The sequence below is a fragment of the Macaca fascicularis genome, chromosome 7 (genome assembly GCF_037993035.2).
Source record: "Macaca fascicularis isolate 582-1 chromosome 7, T2T-MFA8v1.1".
In the NCBI taxonomy this organism is placed as follows: Eukaryota; Metazoa; Chordata; class Mammalia; order Primates; family Cercopithecidae; genus Macaca; species Macaca fascicularis.
The window spans coordinates 101,604,433-101,625,380 of NC_088381.1; the positions used below are offsets into that span (position 1 = coordinate 101,604,433).

At 43.2% G+C, this 20,948-nt stretch overlaps 1 protein-coding gene across 15 annotated transcripts in view; it reads left to right on the plus strand.

The window, feature by feature from the left end:
• Window positions 1-19,036, plus strand: part of NPAS3 (neuronal PAS domain protein 3) — an 878,459-nt gene extending 859,423 nt beyond the window's left edge. For 6 of the 15 annotated variants that reach the window (XM_015453693.4, XM_045397513.3, XM_015453697.4 and 3 more), the window contains 3 exons: window positions 8,718-8,865; window positions 12,281-12,405; window positions 14,593-17,257. In XM_015453693.4, coding sequence (XP_015309179.2) covers window positions 8,718-8,865; window positions 12,281-12,405; window positions 14,593-15,962 — 1,643 coding nt within the window. In that variant the 3' untranslated portion in view covers window positions 15,963-17,257. Of the gene's footprint in view, window positions 1-8,717; window positions 8,866-12,280; window positions 12,406-14,592 lie in introns of all 15 variants that reach the window. The other 9 variants (XM_045397518.3, XM_045397520.3, XM_045397521.3 and 6 more) reach the window with 3 other exon arrangements.
• The last annotated feature ends 1,912 nt before the right edge of the window (window positions 19,037-20,948 follow it).

Consider the following 20,948-nt stretch of genomic DNA (forward strand, 5'->3'; position numbering starts at 1 on the left):
AAGGCAATGATCAGAAGAAGAAAAAAAAAACAAATACTTCTGGCCTGGCACAGTGGCTCATGCTTATAATCCCAGCACTTTGGGAGGCCAAGGTGGGTGGATCACAAGGTCAGGAGTTCAAGACCAGCCTGGCCAACACAGTGAAACCTCGTCTCTACTAAAAATACAAAAATTAGCTGGGTATGGTGGCAGGCACTTGTAATCCCAGCTACTTGGGAGGCTGAGGCAGGAGAATGGCGTGAACCTGGGAGGCGGAGCTTGCAGTGAGCCAAGATCACACCACTGCACTCCAGCCTGGGTGACAGAGTGAGACTCCGTCTCAAAAAAAAAAAAAAAAAAAAAAATATTTCTGAGTCATCCATTTTAACCTAAATCAGTTAACCTAAATAAAATCAATTCCATTGCTTCTTATTAATGGCATCTTGTTCTCAATGTTATACAAACTATTTTTTAAATTGTTTCCTGAAAACATTCAATGATACCCTGCATATCATCAAAAAACTTGTTTTAACTTAAATAAGTGGCATAGGATTGAATTCATGTATGTGTCTAACATACAACAGTTTTCCCACACATGCACCATTAACTAAAGGTCAGGTCATTCAAACCTCTTCTTGAACTGCCACATCTTCTCTGGCTTTCTAGAACTTTTGGTGCGGCATATCAAGTAGAATGCACCTGGTTACACGTAACAGACAATCCCAGTAAAAATGACTTAACTTTCTCTTCATGATCAGAAGATCAAGATAGCATCCCCATCATCAGTTCCTCATGGGGCAATGTCCAAAGTGCGGAAGGGGTCAGTCGATGTTTTGTGTTCGTTCTGGAGTGCACAGAAAACATTCCCAGCAGCGCTTCCCCACCAGGGAGCAGGGAGAAGCCTCTTGTGTCTTCTAGTCCCATGTGTCATCGAGTACCCAAGCCTAAGCCACTCACTGGCAAGGGGGTAGAATTACTGTATCTGGCTTAAACAATCAAGGTTTATTCTCCTGGGATTTAGGAGGTGGCCGTCCAACACAAAACCCAAAATCAGACTTCTGTTGCCCAGAAGGAAGTGGCGGAATAGCTGTTGAGCAGACGACCAACAGTGACTGCTACATGGAAGAATCTATGTTTTCACAACAAAGTACTTGGATTTCTAAAAATCTACATAACAGATGAACAAATGGAATTTGTCTGGGCTCCTGGAAATATTTCTGACTTTCTGAAACACTAGTTTTTATATACCTGTGCCTCACTACCTGTGTATTTCTTTTTAAAGATGTTTAGTGGACTTAACAAAATGACGGCCTCCAGAAGCACAGGGTCCACCAGAGACAAAATAAATCTGAGTATAAGGTCCACATCATCCCTTTTGTCTGTTTTCACTTCTGCCTATGCCCTAATCAGATTAACTACTTCAGTACTTGATAACACTTAATTGTTGAAGGGAGGTGAAGAATGCACCCAGCTCAAGTCTGACCCCCTTGTGCTTTCATAGACCTACATACCACATGCCATACAGTTGTCACTGTTACAAACTTATTAGTGAGAATGATTGATAAGCATCTCTCTTTCTCATTCAAAGGCAAGTAGTGGTAAATCCCTATTTCCGGAGCGAATACAACTTTCAACAACCTCTCACAGAGAGACTTCCCACTTGAGTTTCATTGCCCAGTGTCTCATCATATTCCAAACCTAAACCAATCACTGACTAGGGGAATGCAGTTATCAAGACTGATGAAGATTAACGTAGGAGGACAGGCCCGTGACACATTTTGCACACTCTGATATCCTCTAGAGACTAGCACAGAGTAGGCACTCAAAAAAAAAAAAAATGGATTGAATGAATAAATCCACCATTGTCCTCAGTTCCTAGCCTTAAATTTTTAAATTCCATGCTGAAGAGCCCACCGCTTCTAATTTATACAACAAATTCCCCCAAAAAGAGAAGGTATAGGTCCTAAAACAATACTCTATCCTTAACTATTTTAGGTTGAGAAGGGAATGAATGAGTGGGACTGAAATTCCCTGGTTGGGCTGAAAACAGCTTGTAAAATACTGTGATCTCAGATGTCCCTTGTGCCAATAATTAAAGCCTTGTTCTCCAATTCAGTATGTTATCATGAAGAAAAGGAGAATTTATTTTTTAAACTTAACAAATTGACGCATTCTAAATCAATGAAAAGTTTTCTGCATGATTCAATATTAACAGTTAATAAAAATCTATCAATTGGCAAGTGGTATAGGAAAAAACCTCTCCTGAGGTTGTAAATCACACAGATAGCAATTCAAGCAGGGCCTGTCATTAGTGTATTAGGGGGGAAAATCCATAGATGATGCATACTCATTCACAAAACATCCACAGGTCTTCTGTCCTTAAGCTCATAACTCACAATAAGTATCAAATATCCTTCAATTCTACCAAATATTGCTCAGCATATAGATTTACAAAAAAAACTAAAAACCAATTTCTGGATGCCTGCTCTTTAAGACGTCTAGCTCACTAATTGCAAAATCTATACAAAAGTCTGCACAGCATCAAAGCCTCAGTTGATCCTATGAGCAGTTCTAAATGAAAAACTGTCTCTTTTGCGAGTAAATAAAGCACTTAATGCAGTTTCTGGCTATAATTGTGTTTCTCCTGTGGGTTTTGAAAATGACCTTCCTGTAAGCATCAAGGACTGTAACTTTTTAGATAAGGAAACTTGTTCTTGTTTTAAGTCTATGTCAAGTTCATTCCCCTATAGCCCAGTTTTCAAAAGCCAAAGAAAAAGTAATCCAGAATTTAAAAAAAAAAAAAAAAAAAAAAGGAAAAAGAAAGAAAGAAAGTCCTGTTTCCAGAATGAAGTTCCCTGTCAGCCTGCCTTGGGCCTTAGGTGGAGAAGCAGAGATTAAAGAGTCAGTATTCTTTTTCATGTTTCATCTGCCAGTTTTGTGAATGTAGAAAGAGAACCAGTGGCTACAGCTAAGCACCCAACTGTGGTATTAAGTAGAAAGTGTGATTCTAGCACACCCCCCTCACTTACACACACAGATACACACTCTAGTGAATTCAAAAATAATTTTTGAGTTTCTAGCAGAAGGCACCTGCTCTCCGTTCTCTGCGGCCACTGATGAAGGTACCTCCAGGAGGGGGTGAATGGCGCCACAGATGCGTCCTCCTATCGCCATGACGATAATGAAGCTCTTTGTTCGGCTGTGTGAATGTGAAGTGTGGAATCTCCGATGATCTCACCATTTCCTATTTATTCTATACTTACCTGAATGCACCATGTCTTGCAGCTTTTTAATGCATATGCAAACCACTAAAATGTCCTTTTGTGAAACACTTTGCTAAAAGACCGCTTTTGATATGTGTTCTTCATCTCCTCTTCAAACTGAATTAGACTGCTTCCTTCTTTTTATGACACAACTAACTCACTATTTAGAATCTTTGGCTTTGATTTTGTAGAACAGCCCAACAGGAAGAGACCACGTTCTCTTTTTTTCTCCATATTTCTGAAGGCAAACTTGTACTGATTTGTTTTGATTTACTACCAGAATTATGTTCCCGCCACGGACACTGGCTTCCTTTATGTCCTTTCAGTCATCAGCCTGTTTTCCCAAGGAAAACTGAAATCCCTCTGTTGGTAACTGTGTGCAGGGCCACGGATGTGTGCCTCAGCAAAAAGTTCATCAGATTTGCAGGGAGAGGAATCATTCTCTCTAAGCAGTACATTTCTTATAGGCCAACCACTAAGCTCAAACCGAGACCAGGTGACATTTTAAAAAGATATTCAATAAAACTTAGCATCCAGTCTTGGGGGTGGAGGAGTGGCAGGGGAAAGGTATATTTGATGTAAAAGGTCACATGCTCTAAAATGTAAGCACTCTACAATTTTCTTTTGATTGAACTGTATTTGCAGCTTCCTTCACAGTTAGAGATGTGTAGTAGTACTATTTTGACTTCAATAGCCAAAGACACACTTATTCATGGTATTCTAATTGTTAGCTAAGCAAGGCTGGTACAGTTCAACCAGGATGATTTAAATCTCTCCCAGTTCATCTCTATAATATTCTTCTCACAAGTGGAGGTCACTTCTGTCCTCTTAAGAGCACAGCTTATAACTCTAAAGCACCTATAACTTGGAGGATGGGGTGGTGCCAACAACAACCTCCTGGCTTTCCTTCCAGCAACAACAGCCAAAAGCAACTGGTTACACCCTAGGCTTCAGAGGAGCAAGGAACATGTTCTTTTGTGCTAGCAGAGATGTTTCCAGTTATGTCTGGGGCCTTTCAAGATTCTCAGCTAACCTGTGCAGGTGTGTTCATCCTCTCTATGTCTTCAGGTTACTTTGTGAAATCTAAGAAGAGGTCATTTAAAAGTTTTGGGATCCTCGGCTGGGCGCAGTGGCTCATGCCTGTAATCCCAGCACTTTGGGAGGCTTGAGGCAGGCGGATCACAAGGTCAGGAGATCGAGACCATCCTGACTAACACAGCGAAACCCCCGTCTCTACTAAAAATACAAAAACATTAGCCGGGCGCGATGGCAGGCGCCTCTAGTCCCAGCTACTCGGGAGGCTGAGACAGGAGAATGGTGTGAACCTGGGAGACGGAGCTTGCAGTGAGCCGAGATCACGCCACTGCACTCCAGCCTGGGTGACAGAGCAGGACTCCGTCTCCAAAAAAAAAAAAAAAAAAAAAAAAAGTTTTGGGATCCTCAAACTAAAAGTAATTGCTAGAGTACAACTTTAAAGACATAATTCTAGAGATGCTTTGACATGATCAGTGAATTCAACGAGAGACACACAGGCTGCTCGGCCCAAACATTTTGCAGAGCAGAAAGTAAACTTTGGAATAAACCAAAGAAAAGATGCCAGGTTACATGTTAGAGGTAACCAGACCATATGACAAGGATGTGATATTCAAATTAGAATCTCTCTCGCTCTAGTCCTCTGCCTCTGTTCCTTTCCCTTTGTAGTTTGTAGACATCATTATGACTTTACTCCGAGGCTCATTGGTGTGATGAGTATCTACCTCTTTTCAAGGGACAATTAACCATCTTTTTAAGGACTTTCATATCAAGTAACTCACATGGTACTTATTTTTCTTTTTCCCCACAAAAGGAATTTTATGAAATAAACGTATTCAAATATTCTCTCCTTTCTCACTGCTTTCTAAACCTAAAACTTGAAAATAAAAAACAAGAGCCACTGGATTAAAAGAATCAAAAAAGTTTTTTCCGTGTTTTTCAAGTTCTCTAATTTATTACATACTAAAAATCTCTTTCAAACTGGCACCAAGGTGGCTTTTCTTCTTGAGCTGATTAGGACCACATGAGCTCAGGAAAAGCTGTCAGATCCTGCCTCTGGCGCAGCTGGAATGATTCAACTGATTTGCCAGTAGGGCTTTATTTTATTTTATTTTATTTTTATTTTTTTCAAGGAAAGAAGCTTCATCCCAAAGTCATAAATTTATATTCTGGAGGCCCAAGCAAAAAGTATTTCTTGTTCATTTTTTAAGGAAGTTAATTCCATTATGATTTCTTTTTTCTTTTTTTGAGTCAGAGTCTCACTTTGTCACCAGGCTGGAATTCAGTGGTGCAATCTCAGCTCACCGCAACCTCCGCCTCCCAGGCTCAAGCGATTCTTGTGCCTCAGCCTCCCTCGTAGCTGGGATTACAAGTGCACACAACCACACCTGGCTAATTTTTGGATTTTTAGTAGAGGCAGGGTGTCTCACCACATTGGCCAGGCTAGTCTCGAACTCCTGGCCTCAAGTGATCCATCCGCCTTGGCCTCCCAAACATTGATTTCTTTACGAGATAATTTGTGATATTTTGGGTGATATTTTGGTAAATATGTTGTCCTAACTCTGCACTGTATCTGTGGTTATCTAGATTCCCACTGGCGTGTGGGGGTCTCATTTAGAAAACACTAATCCCTAGGAAAGAGTCATGACCTAAGACCAAGCGAGATTGTCTACCCGTTAGGAATTCTGTCTGTCAGACTGGCCCACAGTAAAACCACAGGTCAGTCAAACTCGTCTCCTTCAACTGCCCACGGTGGGCTCCCGAACCTGCTTTGTGGTATTCACCGCAGAAAGTCAGGGGCTATCAAGTGGCTCCCTGACTCCCCAAGGAAGCCTTGAGCAATTCCCTTCCCCTTTTACAGATAACCTCCTCACATCAGAAGTCACCTGTCCTGCCTCTCTCACATTTAACTCTCCTCTCTTGCTAGCTGACCCTTGGCCTGGGTGATAAAGAAAGCTGTATTGTTGTATTCATGGGCCCTAACAAATAAATGCTGGATTTATCTTCTCAGGAAACACAGATCCATTTAAGTAGACCCAGAGTTATCCTACTGTAATTCAAAAAGATGACACCATACAATCCCTTAGCAAAGGAGCGTTTCAGCCCCCTTCACTACACATATGTGCAGACCACCGGGGAGGCCAATCGTTTGGCTGGATATCCATTTCCAAACTGGGATTTTATTAAGAGAAAATATTATCAGGAAGGAGGTGGGTGATCTTTACGTTGATTCTGCAGATTCTAAATTGATATTATAACTCCTTTATCCCTTTGCCCCTCTTGTATACTTTGTATACTGGAGATCATTCTTTTTAACATTTTGCCTGCTTTTGGTCAAATTCTAGTCTGGAACTCCCAGGTAGGCTGTGCTGATCTGGCCTGCCATCTCAATGTATTCTTCATGTGATTCTAAAAAGGGACTTCTTAGTGTCTTTGCCTTTGTTCAACATACTAGAACCATTTGGAATTTTTCCTCATTCCAGATACAAAGCGGACAGAATTATACCCCCAACCACTGATTGGGGTACTGTAAGTTTTCTCTGTGAAAACAGTGGACAGAATTATATAATCCATCGTTCTTCTATTAATAGTTAACCAGGTTGAGAGGATTTGAATAAAAGCACATCTTGTTGCATGCAACAATGGTTTGACAGAAGAGCTGTATGGCAGAGTTAGTATTTTACTGCTTTCAGCTTCACCACGCGGTTTTGTAGCCTGGGAAGCCATGCATGCAGAATGGCAGAACTTACAATTGCCTACAAAAGGAGGGTACAATGCGACCTGTGGAGCCACGCTACCAAGAGATGGTGACAGTTCCAGGCCTTCAAAACACCCTAAACTGGTGAGGAGTTTCAGAATGAAACTTGTTATGATTTGAAACACTCATCAGAGTAAGGTTTTTCCAAGTAACAGTTAAGATATAATTACCAGATTTTACAACCGTCCTGTTAGCGTGCTGCGAGAAAAAAAGGAGAATGGAAGAAAACCTTCAAAGTTTATATGTTTGTGGATATAATGGATGTGTGATTTTCGAGCACTTTGAGAACCAGGAAGAGTGGCTCAGGACAAGATGAGAAGAGCTTCCACAGCCTTAAACACAGCTCTTTTCCAAAGTGACTTCCCTTTACACCCATCTACCCCCCTCAAAAAAAAAAAAAAAAAAATCTAAATGTACTTCATGAAACTATTGTATATGAAGCACTTATTAGCCGTAATTAAATGGACAATATGAATTTACTACGTCTTTAGGACTCTGGCTTGTTCTGGTTTAGAGCAAGATGATTAATGCAAATACATATTACTTGAGATAACCATTTAGCAGCTAATTTAGCCAAATTTATTACAGCAGTTAGAGGTTTTTCATTTTAGCAGACGGAGACAAGGACATGCCAAAAGTGGGCAACGTAGATGAGTGCACACTGCCCTCTAGTGGCCAACCTGCTGGTGAGCTTTTGCGGGGCGCCGAGTTGCTGCGATCCGTAGCCAAGTAGTAACAGCAGGTTTTCCACATTTCCGGCACCCTTTTAAACCATTCCCATCCACAGCACTTTATTTCAGGGGATGATTTACTGTGCTTTCCCCTTTTACTAGCTCAGGAGTACCCAGATACAAATCAAATCAATTTCAACTTGGCAAGATTTTGGTTAAAGTATCATTTTTAACATCTGCATTTTAAAGCTCTCTTCCAGTGGGTATTTAATGGCACCGTTTCACATTACTGATTGTTTTTACTTGTTCCTTCATTTGGGGCCATATTTCAGAGTCTGTGTGGAGCTGTCACTCTGTTTGGCTCCAGCCAAGTCAATTCTGTGCCTCCCTCAGGCCAGTGTTGCTCTCTGACTCCACTGGGGAATTTATTTTGTTCCAACATTCAGCGAAGTCTCATCAGAATCTCCCCTGACTGACCGGTGTAAATTTAGTTCATCCGAGGACTATAAATTCTGTTAGACAAGATCAAAAGGAACAGACATATAAGGACGCGGGTTGAGATTGCTCACACTGAGGAGAAATGATCAAAGACGAGGGGTAAAGCATCTTTGGAACCATTCAAATATCCAGAATCTCAAAGAGGTCTACCTCAAAGCTATGAATAAATCACATACAAATTTGCCTTTCTTACCATCTGATGTCAAACCCATTGACAATATCCACACCGCATTAGGTGTTCTGTGAGCCAAAAAGATTTGTAGTCCTTTTATTCTTTTCACACCATGGCTGCCCAAAACGGAATAAAGTCTTGCTACAAATGCCAGTAACCCTGGCTCCAGAGCTGCCACTCCACTGAATTGATTTCATTTGTCCTACTAATGGCATTCTATATTAAGCATACAGAGGGTCACCTGGCTTGGTGCAGGTCCATTTTTAGGCTTAAGGCTTTGCAGAGATTTAAAAACATTATTTGATCCCAGTCTTAATACAACGCCTTTATTTTTCTTCCCCCAGTGCTGAATAAGGGTCAGTGTGTGACAAAGTACTATCGCTGGATGCAGAAGAACGGAGGATATATTTGGATACAGTCCAGTGCCACCATAGCTATTAATGCCAAGAATGCAAATGAAAAGAATATCATCTGGGTGAATTACCTTCTTAGGTATATTTTCTGCTTCTTTTCTATTTCTGTCCTGGTTATAAAATATGCAGCCCTATGGTTAATAGCTGACATGTTGTGAATATTATCTTTTGACAGTACCTGGTGTGGAATTTCATGGCAATTCTGCTATTCTTTCCACAAGATTCAAATAAATGTGAGAAGATCAAACTATGTTGAAAGGGACTTGCAGGAAAGATTTCAAGATTTTCAGTAATTCTCGGTCTGTCAGCATTTGGGCATCTCTGCAGAAGTTGCTTTGGTTTTCCCACAAATGCTTAGAAGAATACAGACTTCAGCCTACAGCTGAAACATTCAAAAAGCATCTCCTCTTCCCCTCCACAGACACACTCACACACTCCAGTTCTTGTGACAATTAAGTAAAACAGAATGAGAGAAAAGTGGCAGGGAACATTATATTCCTCTTATATTTCATTCATTTGATGCCCTTAGCATATTACATAGGGTTTGACTTCCTGGGCATTCAAGTTTTGGTAAACAAAGTGAGTTGCTTTGCCGGAATCAAACAATAGCAGTGTAAAAATGAAGGCAATCTTTTTTTTTTTTGCCCTCTGCTTTGACATCTTGAGCAAGCTTTACTGCTCTTAAAATGTGTCCTTAACATTCTATCTACAAGTGAGCCCAAGCTCAGCTGCTTCCTGAATTCCGGTGGGAGACACCATTTCTCTCCCTTCCCAATCTACATTCTGCCTTTGGATTCAAACTAGCAGAAAACTAACCAAGACCCACAGATTGGGTCATCTGAGTTTGGGGGCAGGCTTTCTGGGAGGTTCACGCCAATCCTGGCGTGACACTATCACAGCACTTGGCCTGGCTCCCTCCCACCCCCATCATTCTGGTCTTTGGCTTCTCCTGGCCTAAAGCCACCAAGTAGAGCCCACACGTGGTCTGAGTAGGAAAATTTCCAATAGGTCTTATGAATGGAAGTTGGTGCCCTTTGGCTGATCATTTAGACAGGGAGTACCTGAATCCCATTTTTCTTTGAGACAGCCAAATGGAGCTGAGAAGCTAACAACCATGGCTCATCAGCACACTGGCCCTTCAGAGTGTGTTCACATACTTTGGTGATGACTTGAAGGCATGAATGTGCTTGCTACCAACAGCATATCAATCAGGCACTAATGATTATTGCTCTAGAGAGGGCCTTAATGTGCACCACTTAAAAGATTCTTCATTTATCTACTTTCTATTTCCTTTTTTTGACCTCTTCTGCTCTACATTAATTCTCTCTAAAGGTAAAAGTATGTGTATTGAATGTGGCCTTTCTCCAAGGCCTGATTTCTGTGCAAAGTCTCCCCTGTGTTTGTGATGTGTTCAAGATGAGTTCTGATATCACGGAATCCTTGCACATACAGTTTTATGGAATAATTACTCTAGGAAATGCAGGTGGTTATGAAAACTCATATGCCAGACAGAAAATAGAATAAGGTCTTGTGGCACTGCCATTCTTTTGCTAGGCAAAATGATACTGTGACAAGGAGACCCATCACCATTAAGAATGAAACACTGGAAACAGGCACCCTAGGGCTAGCAGTGTCTGGCTCCCATGTTGATGAAACATAGGTACTGAAGTCATCTATGTGGTTGTTACTCCCATTCTGTGAGATTTCTTCCTATCTGGATCTTTCTCACTGCCTCATCAGCCTCATGACTTCCTCCTCTGCCTACAAATGCAAGGAGTAAGAAGAGCTAAGCAGTCAGTCTCTGAATACTATTGATCTAGCCTAGGATCAGATGGTACAAACTCATGAGTTTTGGTGATTCTATTCCATCAAATCCCACGTGGATAGGAAGGAAGTTTTGGTATCAAAGACCAGTCTTCAACCTCAAAAGTTTCAATCTCAGGCATAGAAGACCTGTTTCAGCTGACCTACAAACCCTCCCTGAAGTCAATGATAAAGGACTCTAAGTTGTAGGGCAAGTGATCTGTGAGCCCCCAAAGAAGACTAACGTCATGGGCTTTAGCAGGGGAAACTCCACCAAGACAGCCATTCACTGGCATCACTTCTATAGAGCAGAGATCTAGAAAGAAAATGACGTGGCCCTGGCAAAACAGCAACTGCAGAAGTTTGGTTTTCTTTCCCACATTCTTGTCTATTATTCTTCCCTGAGCAATCCTTTCACGTCACTTCTTCCTTCCCAGAACCCTTGCACCCAGGCCCCAATCCAGGCTTGTCCTTCCCTGTTCTGAAGCTACCGCTCCTCCAGTCTTCTTCCCATTCCCTTGTAACACTTAATAGAATTATAGACTCTTAGAGTATTCAGAGAAGGAGTCCATCTTCCCACCATTAGTCTCATCTGATTATCTAGAGAAAGCTTTGCTGCTGCAGCTAATTCACACTAAGGAGTAAATGCCTGATAATCCATTTTAGTGAATTACCCCTCCCAGGAACATTTGCAGTTTTGGAGTAGTTACTGAAATAGTGACTCTTTACTATAGGAATTTCGCTAGAGATTAGCAAATGAGTCAGTAATCATCAATTTTAAGTCTCTGCTTGGCTAGCCATCATGGAAAAATAGAAGAGGCATTTCCCATTTTGAAGCAGGAGGATTTCCTTGTGCCTTCAGATTACAGGAGCCTCCTCTCCTCATACATCAGGTGGCCTTGGAGTGGCATTTCCAGAAGACAGGTCAAACTGACTTAACATGCTCTCTCTTCCAAAAGAGCCTTGTTTCTAAACCCAAAATAGAACAAAAATTAAGCACATTTGTGCAAGTGAGGTTAGATCCCTTCTGTTAGGGCCTCTTTCACACTGGGACTCTCCCCACTGCAATCAGATTTCCAGCTAACAAGCCACAGGTGTACACCACATGAGCAGATGAAAATGTGATTGTAATGGGTGTGTTGACAGTTCGGTAGCCATAATCCATGCATCCCAAGGTGCACCTGTGCATCTGTCAGATAGGCACCAAGGGCTCTGCCACCCCACCAATAGCGTGGAAGCCATCTGAGCAGCTGAGAAGCTACATCAAGGACCCAAAACAAAGGTACTGAGGCCATGGACTCATCAGGAGCCCAAGAGAAGACAGGACACACCAGGAGGCATGGGAATTAATTGTTGAGAGTACTTCTCATCCTCCCTTCCCCCAGGTGTTACTCTGGGAGGACTGTCAAGCAGCACAGTTCCCTGGCCCCCAGTGGTACCTGATTATTTAAAAGCTTCTCTATGGCTTTCATGGAGCATTTGGGTATTCGATCATTGCAGCAGGGTGCACCTGGCACATGCAAGCCAAGCTTCCATAAAATCCCATGAAGAGCTGAGAAATGATTTCATGTTTAGTCTTTGAAACTTTCTAAACTCCAGAAGTCTGGGACAAAGAAGTGGGGGAGAAGATGGTCCAAACAAACCATGCAGAATGGGTGTCTGCACTCCTGACCAGTGCCTCCCTCCCACAGCAATCCTGAGTACAAGGACACACCCATGGACATCGCACAGCTCCCCCATCTGCCGGAGAAAACTTCCGAATCCTCGGAGACATCCGACTCTGAGTCAGACTCTAAAGACACCTCAGGTATTACAGGTATTATTCCTTCTTCTCCATGTTCTGCATTGATGGCTTGCCCACCACACACGGGGGGTGGGCAATGGCCAGAGGGCCATCATCAGAGGCAAAGCAACTGGTCACATTTCAGAGAGACATATGTCATATCAAGTTATTACTGAGTCTCTGCCTCTCTCCACACACACATACATATAATTGTACACCAGTACATACCTGTATGTACTGTATATGTATATATACACACAATACATATAGATATGTAGTGCTGGATAAATACTTGTGTGTGTGTATATATATATGTATGTATATATGTTGTGTGTATATATACACACAGAAGAAAGAGATCTTTTGAGATCTGACAGATCTCTTTCTTTAAATATACAGAAAGAGATTGATTGCTATTAGCAATCATTTAATGTCAATCCACTGGCCATACAGAAGGAACCCCGCTCTAACCTCATAGCTAGCTCTCGACCTCTACTAGAGGCAGTACTAGGGCCAGCTCCAAGAGAGTCTGTGACTTTGAGCCCCAAATATTCACATTCCCACCAAGCTGGGACCGAGCCTCTAAAGTAGGATACTTAATGGCATTGATCAGTGCCCCTTTCAGGGTGCTGGACTGTTACTTATTTCCTGAGTCTATGCAGAACAAACTCATGCATTTTCATTTCTTTTGGGGAAGCAGACTTCCTGAGTAGTTCTTTGGGACACAGAAAATTAGTATAAAAATTTGCTTTTCCTGCCATCCCCAGCCCTCTTCCAGAGACACTCATAAGGCCAGGGAGCACCAAACTCGTAGGATTTTACAGCTGCAAGAAAATCCTAAACCTCTTCTAACCCTCCCTCTTCTGCTACAAAAGGGGAGGCAATGACCCCAGCCTCTTGTCCAGGCTGCCAGTCAGGCTTCATCCCTCAATCTTCAGAGGTTGTGTTACTGGAAAAATCTATTCTCCCAAAAATGTGGCAGCTAGGTTTCCCTGACAACCCCCTATCATGATGGCACCTGAGCTCCAGCTCCTTGTTTACATGTACAAGGGGTACGGTACATGTAAACATGTATCCCTTCCTCCAGACCCAGCTTCAGGGAGGCAGAAGGAGGGCAGAGCACTCAAGGCAGATCTTCACTGTCTTCCTGTCCCTAAATTGCATTAATTCGAAAGTTCTTGACAAAGACATAAAAAGTCCTAGAATTGGTAGTCTCTGCCCCTTTTTAATATAGTGTATCGTTGTGAACAAAACAAAGAAAAATTCCTAGCCCCAGTGAGCTGATATACTAGTGGGAGGAAGAGACAAGTCAATAAAACTAAAATATACAGTGAGGCAGCGCAGTGGCTCATGGCTGTAATCCCAGCACTTTGGGAGGCTGAGGTGGGTGCAATGCTTGAGTCCAGGAGTTTGAGACTGGCCTGGGCAACATGGCAAGACCCTGTCTCTACAAAAAAAAAAAAAAAAAAAATCAGCCATGTGTGGTGGTAGGCACCTGTGGTCTTAGCCACTCTGGAGGCCGAGGCAGGAGGATCACTTGAGCTGGGGAGGGCAAGGCTGCCGTGAGCGGTGACCATCCCGCTGTACTCCAGCGTAAGGCACAGAGGCAGACCCTGCCAAAAATAATAATAAATAATAAAAATAAAGCTATACAGTGAATCAGATGATGGTTAAGTGCTGTGGGGGAGAATAACTTATGGAATGGAAAGAAGGAGAGTGGCTCTCAGTAATGAACAAAATATTCACCAAGGGAAAATGCAGACTCTTTAGAAAGTCACCTTGCATGTCATCATTTTTCTGTGCCACACCTTAATCCAGGTTATTTAACCTGACTTCCTGAGTATCCTTGTGGGACTTCTTAAACTTGAATGTGCCTGAGAATCACCTGCGGGTCATATTCCAATGCAGAACCTGATGCAGTCTATCTGGGTAGGAGCAGAGAGTCTGCATTTGCAACAGATGTCCAGATGATTGCCAGTGCCGCTGGTCCTCGGCCGGCACTTTTTAAGTAACCGTCCAGCTAATCCAGGCCCTCAGCAGAGAGAAACCCCAGGCTTTAAGACCTCTGAAGGTGATGGAGAAGCCCGTGATGAGGACGGACACTTGCCCTGCTCCCCGCCCCAGCCCCTGCAGGTGACAGGCTGGGTCGCCCCGCTAACCTGGTGTCTTCTCTCTCTTCTCTCCCCATCCCCGCCACCGCCGGCCCCGGGCCCCACGCAGAGGACAACGAGAACTCCAAGTCCGACGAGAAAGGGAACCAGTCCGAGAACAGCGAAGACCCGGAGCCCGACCGGAAGAAGTCGGGCAACGCTTGTGACAACGACATGAACTGCAACGACGACGGCCATAGCTCCAGTAACCCGGACAGCCGCGACAGCGACGACAGCTTCGAGCACTCGGACTTTGAGAACCCCAAGGCGGGCGAGGACGGCTTCGGTGCGCTGGGCCCGATGCAGATCAAGGTGGAGCGCTACGTGGAGAGTGAGTCGGATCTGCGGCTGCAGAACTGCGAGTCACTCACGTCCGATAGTGCCAAGGACTCGGACAGCGCGGGCGAGACGGGTGCTCAGGCCTCCAGCAAGCACCAGAAGCGCAAGAAAAGGCGGAAACGGCAGAAGGGTGGCAGCGCCAGCCGCCGGCGCCTGTCCAGTGCGTCGAGCCCGGGCGGCCTGGACGCGGGCCTGGTGGAGCCCCCGCGGTTGCTGTCCTCCCCCAACAGTGCCTCGGTGCTCAAGATCAAGACGGAGATCTCGGAACCCATCAACTTCGACAACGACAGCAGCATCTGGAACTACCCGCCCAACCGGGAGATCTCCAGGAACGAGTCCCCCTACAGCATGACCAAGCCCCCCAGCTCCGAGCACTTCCCGTCCCCGCAGGGCGGCGGCGGTGGGGGTGGTGGCAGCGGGGGACTGCACGTGGCCATCCCCGACTCGGTCCTCACACCGCCCGGCGCCGACGGCGCGGCTGCCCGCAAGACTCAGTTCGGCGCCTCGGCCACCACAGCCCTGGCCCCCGTTGCCTCCGACCCACTGTCACCCCCGCTCTCGGCGTCCCCACGGGACAAGCACCCCGGGAACGGCGGCGGGGGCGGGGGCGGCGGCGCGGGGGGCGGCGGCCCCAGCGCGTCCAACTCCTTGCTGTACACTGGGGACCTAGAAGCGCTGCAGAGGTTGCAGGCGGGCAACGTCGTGCTCCCGCTGGTGCACAGGGTGACCGGGACCCTGGCCGCCACCAGCACGGCCGCACAGAGGGTCTACACCACGGGCACCATCCGCTACGCGCCCGCCGAGGTGACCCTGGCCATGCAGGGCAACCTGCTGCCCAACGCGCACGCTGTTAACTTCGTGGACGTTAACAGCCCTGGCTTCGGCCTCGACCCCAAGACGCCCATGGAGATGCTCTACCACCACGTGCACCGGCTCAACATGTCAGGACCGTTCGGCGGCGCAGTGAGCGCAGCCAGCCTGACGCAGATGCCCGCCGGCAACGTGTTCACCACGGCCGAGGGACTCTTCTCCACGCTGCCCTTCCCCGTCTACAGCAACGGCATCCATGCGGCACAGACTCTGGAGCGCAAGGAGGACTGAGGCGCCGCCCGTCCTGGGCCCGGCCAGGCCCCGCTCGGAGGAGGCATCGTCGGCATTTTCGTTTAGACCTTTAATTCTAGCACTTTGAATTCGAGCAGGTCAGCGTCTTCTCTCGCCACGACGGTCCCCATTCCACCCCCTCTTTCTTTCACCTGACTTATTCTTTCGTGTAAAGATATGTTTATTTTTTGCCTTCAGAGGGTCAGACGACCAGTTGCCTGCCGTTTTGTCTTCTTCTAAGATGTGTGTTGGGTTGTTTTGCTTTCCTTTGCATCTTTATTAAGATGTCTTTCATGTGTATATGCCTCTGCCATAGAATACTCAGTCTTGTGGTCAAGAGAGTTCTCAAGTGACAACCATTGGGGTTTCTTCATAAAGATCTTGATATGATCAAGATGGAAAGAGACAAGCATAAACAATGTGCCCTGTTTGACTAAGTCAAATGAAATGGGGTGGTTTTTTGTTTCTGTTCCTAATTCCTTTAAAAAAAATAGGGGGAATAGTATTTTAGAATTTTATGCAGAATTTAATTCTCTTTTTACGGTTAAGATTTTAAGATTTTCTTACTTGCACATAAAAAATAATTTGGGTTCTTAAACTTAATTTCTGGCCTGTGACTAGAATGTTTAAAAAAAAAAAAGTCGGACTAAATGTTAATTACTGAAACATTAACTTAATTTCTAAAACCATGGTGCTATCATTTATTAATCTGTAATGTCTTCATACAAAATGCAGCTCCTGGGCTGGGTTTTGGGGGAAAAAAAAATTGTGTTCTGTCCTGGTCTGGAGTCCATTGCTGCAGTCTCCTTGGTTAGTTAAGACAAAGCCCTCATTAACGTTTGCTGCAGGACTTAAAATTTTTTACCTCCCAACTAACAAACATAGCCTCACATTAAATTTAATGGGTCAGTAAAGCCCTTTTTAAAGGGGCTGCTGGGAAACTCAATCAAACTGATTTGAGGAGCAGTTTAGGTACATACTGCCTTTTGTTTAGCTTTTTGTTTTCCTTACTCAGTCTAACTGAGGCTAATTTTGCAACTTCAATAACACTTCAGAGTAAAAGAAGGAAAATATTTAACATGTTTTTGGTTTTTTTCATTTCTTGCTTAAAAAAAGGAAGGTTGTATTTTGGGGGACTGATTTGATTTGATGGAATTTCTTTCCCTTTGGTTCTTATTTCTGGGTTGAAACCAATAAGTTTTAAAACTAAAGAATGGGTTAATAAGCTTCAGACAGATAACTGCAACTGAAAACTGCACATTAAGTAAAAAAAAAAAAAGAAAAAAAAGAAAAAAAAAGAAAAAGAAAAAGAAAAAAAATCCTATTTTGTCTTTGTTGCCAGAAATCAGTGTGGTGTCAAACACTCCAAATGACTGTCAAGTATAAATTCTTCTTCCACTTCATTTTTGGCAGCTGTTTGTTAAGGCATCTAATAACAGATGTGAGAACTGTAATGTGTACAATGTGTACGTGTCCTTGGCTGTCAGTCCCATTGCAGTTTCAATGTGTGTTTCTATATGCAGTATATACTAAGCTAATGTAGTTGTTTTGTCCTTTGTCTTATCTGTGCTCTATCTCTAGTCCGGAGTGGTACAGTCCCATTCCTGCAGTCCTAGTGAATCCAGTGATTCTTGGGGGTTAGTGGGTTTTGTGTGGTGGCCTTCCTCTGTAATGTCACCCTATGCTGCTTCTACTGTCTGTGAATCTTCCGTTTTACCTTTTAAAATTCCTGCTGTTGCTTTGCTGGTGTATATTCTCCCTACCTCTCCTCTCTTTCCCTCCCTTTCCCATCTCCCCCTCTCCCTCCTCTTCAGTCCTTCCCCATCCCCAAAATCTGTTTCATTCTCAGAGATAAAAAGACTCTTAACTAGCTCAAGGTTAATGGAGCCATTTTTCCCACAACGGAATTCTGGGTATGACTCTCTCTTCTGGAGTGCAACACAAAGCACTGAAGAATAATGCTCAGATATATTAAATAAATTGATGCCATATAGCCTCAGTTGTTAACATTCCCAGAGTCTCTTGTGCTCTACCTATAAGCAGTGGGTGCTTTTCTTTGGTTTCCTTTCAGGTTGGCTGATGGAGCAATATATAAAGCAATTACCAGTGAGACAGAAAATTCTTTCAAAGGTCAACCAACATTTTTAAGAAACAAAATAGGAGGGGATAATGGAATCTAGAATTGTCATATATATTTGTTTACTTGTGCAATGCTAATATAGTAACTTGGCTGTCCTTTGAATATCACTGTGTTGAGTAGGTTCCTCTAGGACCTTTGATTTCATGAGCTGGGCCCAAACCACGGTGGGATAATAACAAAAAGAAGTTAAATGCCGCAAATTTTAATAGTGAGCTTACTTGAAGGATTTAAGTAGGTTTAGAAGGTGAAGAAAGCCAACGGAGAAATTTACAGATTACTTTTGGAAGCTCTACTCTAGCTATCGAACAATCAAAGGAATGCACCTATCAGCTACAAAGAACAGCTAGACAGCTGTTTTTTTTTTCTTTTATAAATGTTTCTGTGTTGTGTCAAAATGATTTCTGGTGATTTAAACTAACAGATAATCACAGCTGCTGTCTAAATCCATAGTGTTGAAAATTACAAAATGAAAAAAAAAAAAAAACACTTCATTACCTGTGAAGACTGTGTCTGTGTTTTTAACTATTTCTTGTACAAATATATGAAAACTTTTATGAGGAGACTGGTGCCAAGTAGCTGAATAATGGGGAAAGGGATATTCTGTTCGTAAAAACCTTAGCAGTGTTACCAACTCTACGATATATATATAAAAAAATAATTAAAACGTTACAAAGCGACAGCTATGGTACATTTGTTTTGTGTGAAGCTAACCGGACCTAACTTCCTGAGTGCCTGGCTTATTTTGAAACATTTTTTTTCATTGACCATTGATAATGCTGCAAATCAGAAATGTACATACTTCATTTACAACAGGGTTCTTTTTATACTTTTGTAGATTCTCATACATGTCACATACATGGTTGTCTTTATGTAACTTAATTTTTTCATCCGCAGGTGCCATTTTCATAATAAACTTCTCTTGGATTTGTTACTATCTGGCATCATTTCTTTTACATGTAACCATCCTGACTAATGAATGCTGGTAGTATTTGTTTAAGCAGGTACCTTGGTCATTATTCTTTATTTAAAAAAAAAGAAAAAGTAAAAAAAAAAAAAAATGCATTCGTATTTTTGCTAGTTTTGGAAAAAAATATATAGCTTGTGTACCGATGAGGCTGACAAGGCACAGAATAAGATGCTAATCCAAATACTACACCAAACTTGCAACCATCCTAAATTTTCAGCTACCCCAATTCATTGTCATACTGAGCATTTTTATGCACATTATCAAAGCTGAACAGTGGGCCTGCAACATTAACCACTATGGGAAGTGTGCATTTTTTGATTAATGCACATTAAGTGATGACAGTTTTCATACATTAATCATTTAAAATGCACTCAATATTTTCATTTATTACAATCTATAATGTATAACCAACTGTTCCATTGCTTATATCTTCTTTTTATACTAAATATGTATTTTCTTTCTCCAGACAAGCTGATTAAGTCATGTTCATGCTGTATTATGGTTAGGGTAGCATGTGGCCTGTCATGTTTTAAGGCAGGTCAGCTGCTTACTCTTTAAAAAAAAAAAAAAAAAAAAAAAAAAAAAAAAAAAAAAGGAAGTGTCACCCATTATCTCAAAGTTAAGGATAAGGTAGGTCAACTCTTAAGTCTGTGATCTCCAAAAACTGAAATATGAATGGGCTGAGCTGGGGGAGTTGGGGAGGGGAGGCAAACACTTTTGTCCAGAAGCTACCAAAAATAATAAATATCATTTCCCTAGTTTAAGTCTTCAGTGACATTAGCCAGTGTGGGGGTTGTTTTTTTATTAATGGAAGAAAGCTTCAGACTGGCAAACATAGAAGTGTGGTTAGGGTTGGAGAGCTCTGGATTTCTCTACTATGCCCCAGATGGGTCTTCGGAATAAGTACTCAAAATAGGGAATAGGGAGAAGCTGATTGAGAACACAGAATTGGATATGCCAAACTACTTTCCTAAAATTTCTTCCCCTTTTGCTCTTTAGAGTCAGAAGGATATAGTATAGCAAGATTGGGAAGTCAAAAACTGACAGAGCTAGAATCTATGCTGAGTGGATTCTGGTGAGTGAGGAAGCCCGCTTACCCAAGGCACCCTGTCTGGTAGGTATCGATGGACCTGGCTGTGAGTGCAGGCTTTCAGAGCTCTGCATGGGGCAGGGTCTCATAACGCAGAGGGGTGCTTGTCTGAGTGTGGAAATGGCTAATGCTGTTGATCAGCCGTAACACTTTTCTTCTGGACTTTCCTGCAGCCTTGTGATCTGGAGGTGGTAGCAATGAGGGTTGCAATGGGAAGCAGGACAGGTGATGGGTGAATTGAAATCCTCACAGTATTTGGTGCTTCTGCAGTAGAAGTGGTGGAAATCCTGTATTCTTATCCCAACTCAAGCCTCTCTTAGCATTAGCAAGTTCCCTGTCCTTTATGTGTATCCATCAATGCTAAAATAGGTCACTAATGAAATAAAGAACATCTCTCAGCTTGAAAGACTGAGTGAGCTCTGGGCTCAGACTCATTGATAATCAGGAAGCCCTGCCACCTCCCCAGCCCCAGTGCTGGCAACCAGGCCAGAGCCCTGAGCTCCCCGGAAGTACAGGACTTCATTGCCAGGCTGGCAGCGAGTCAACTGGTCAAGGCTCTAGTCTTCAGGTGACAGAATGAGGGCCAACAGCCAGCTCTCTGTAGCTCCTCCCTTCTTATTCCCAGCTGATACTTATACTAATTTATTTGGCAGTGAGGAACAAGACAATTTTTAAATAAAAACAGCAGGCAGGACAAGAGGGAACAAAAACATTCCAGTTGAGCACCAAAAAAACAACAACAAAAAAAAACTGTTTTTAAGGCTGGGCGTGGCAGCTCATGCCTGTAAT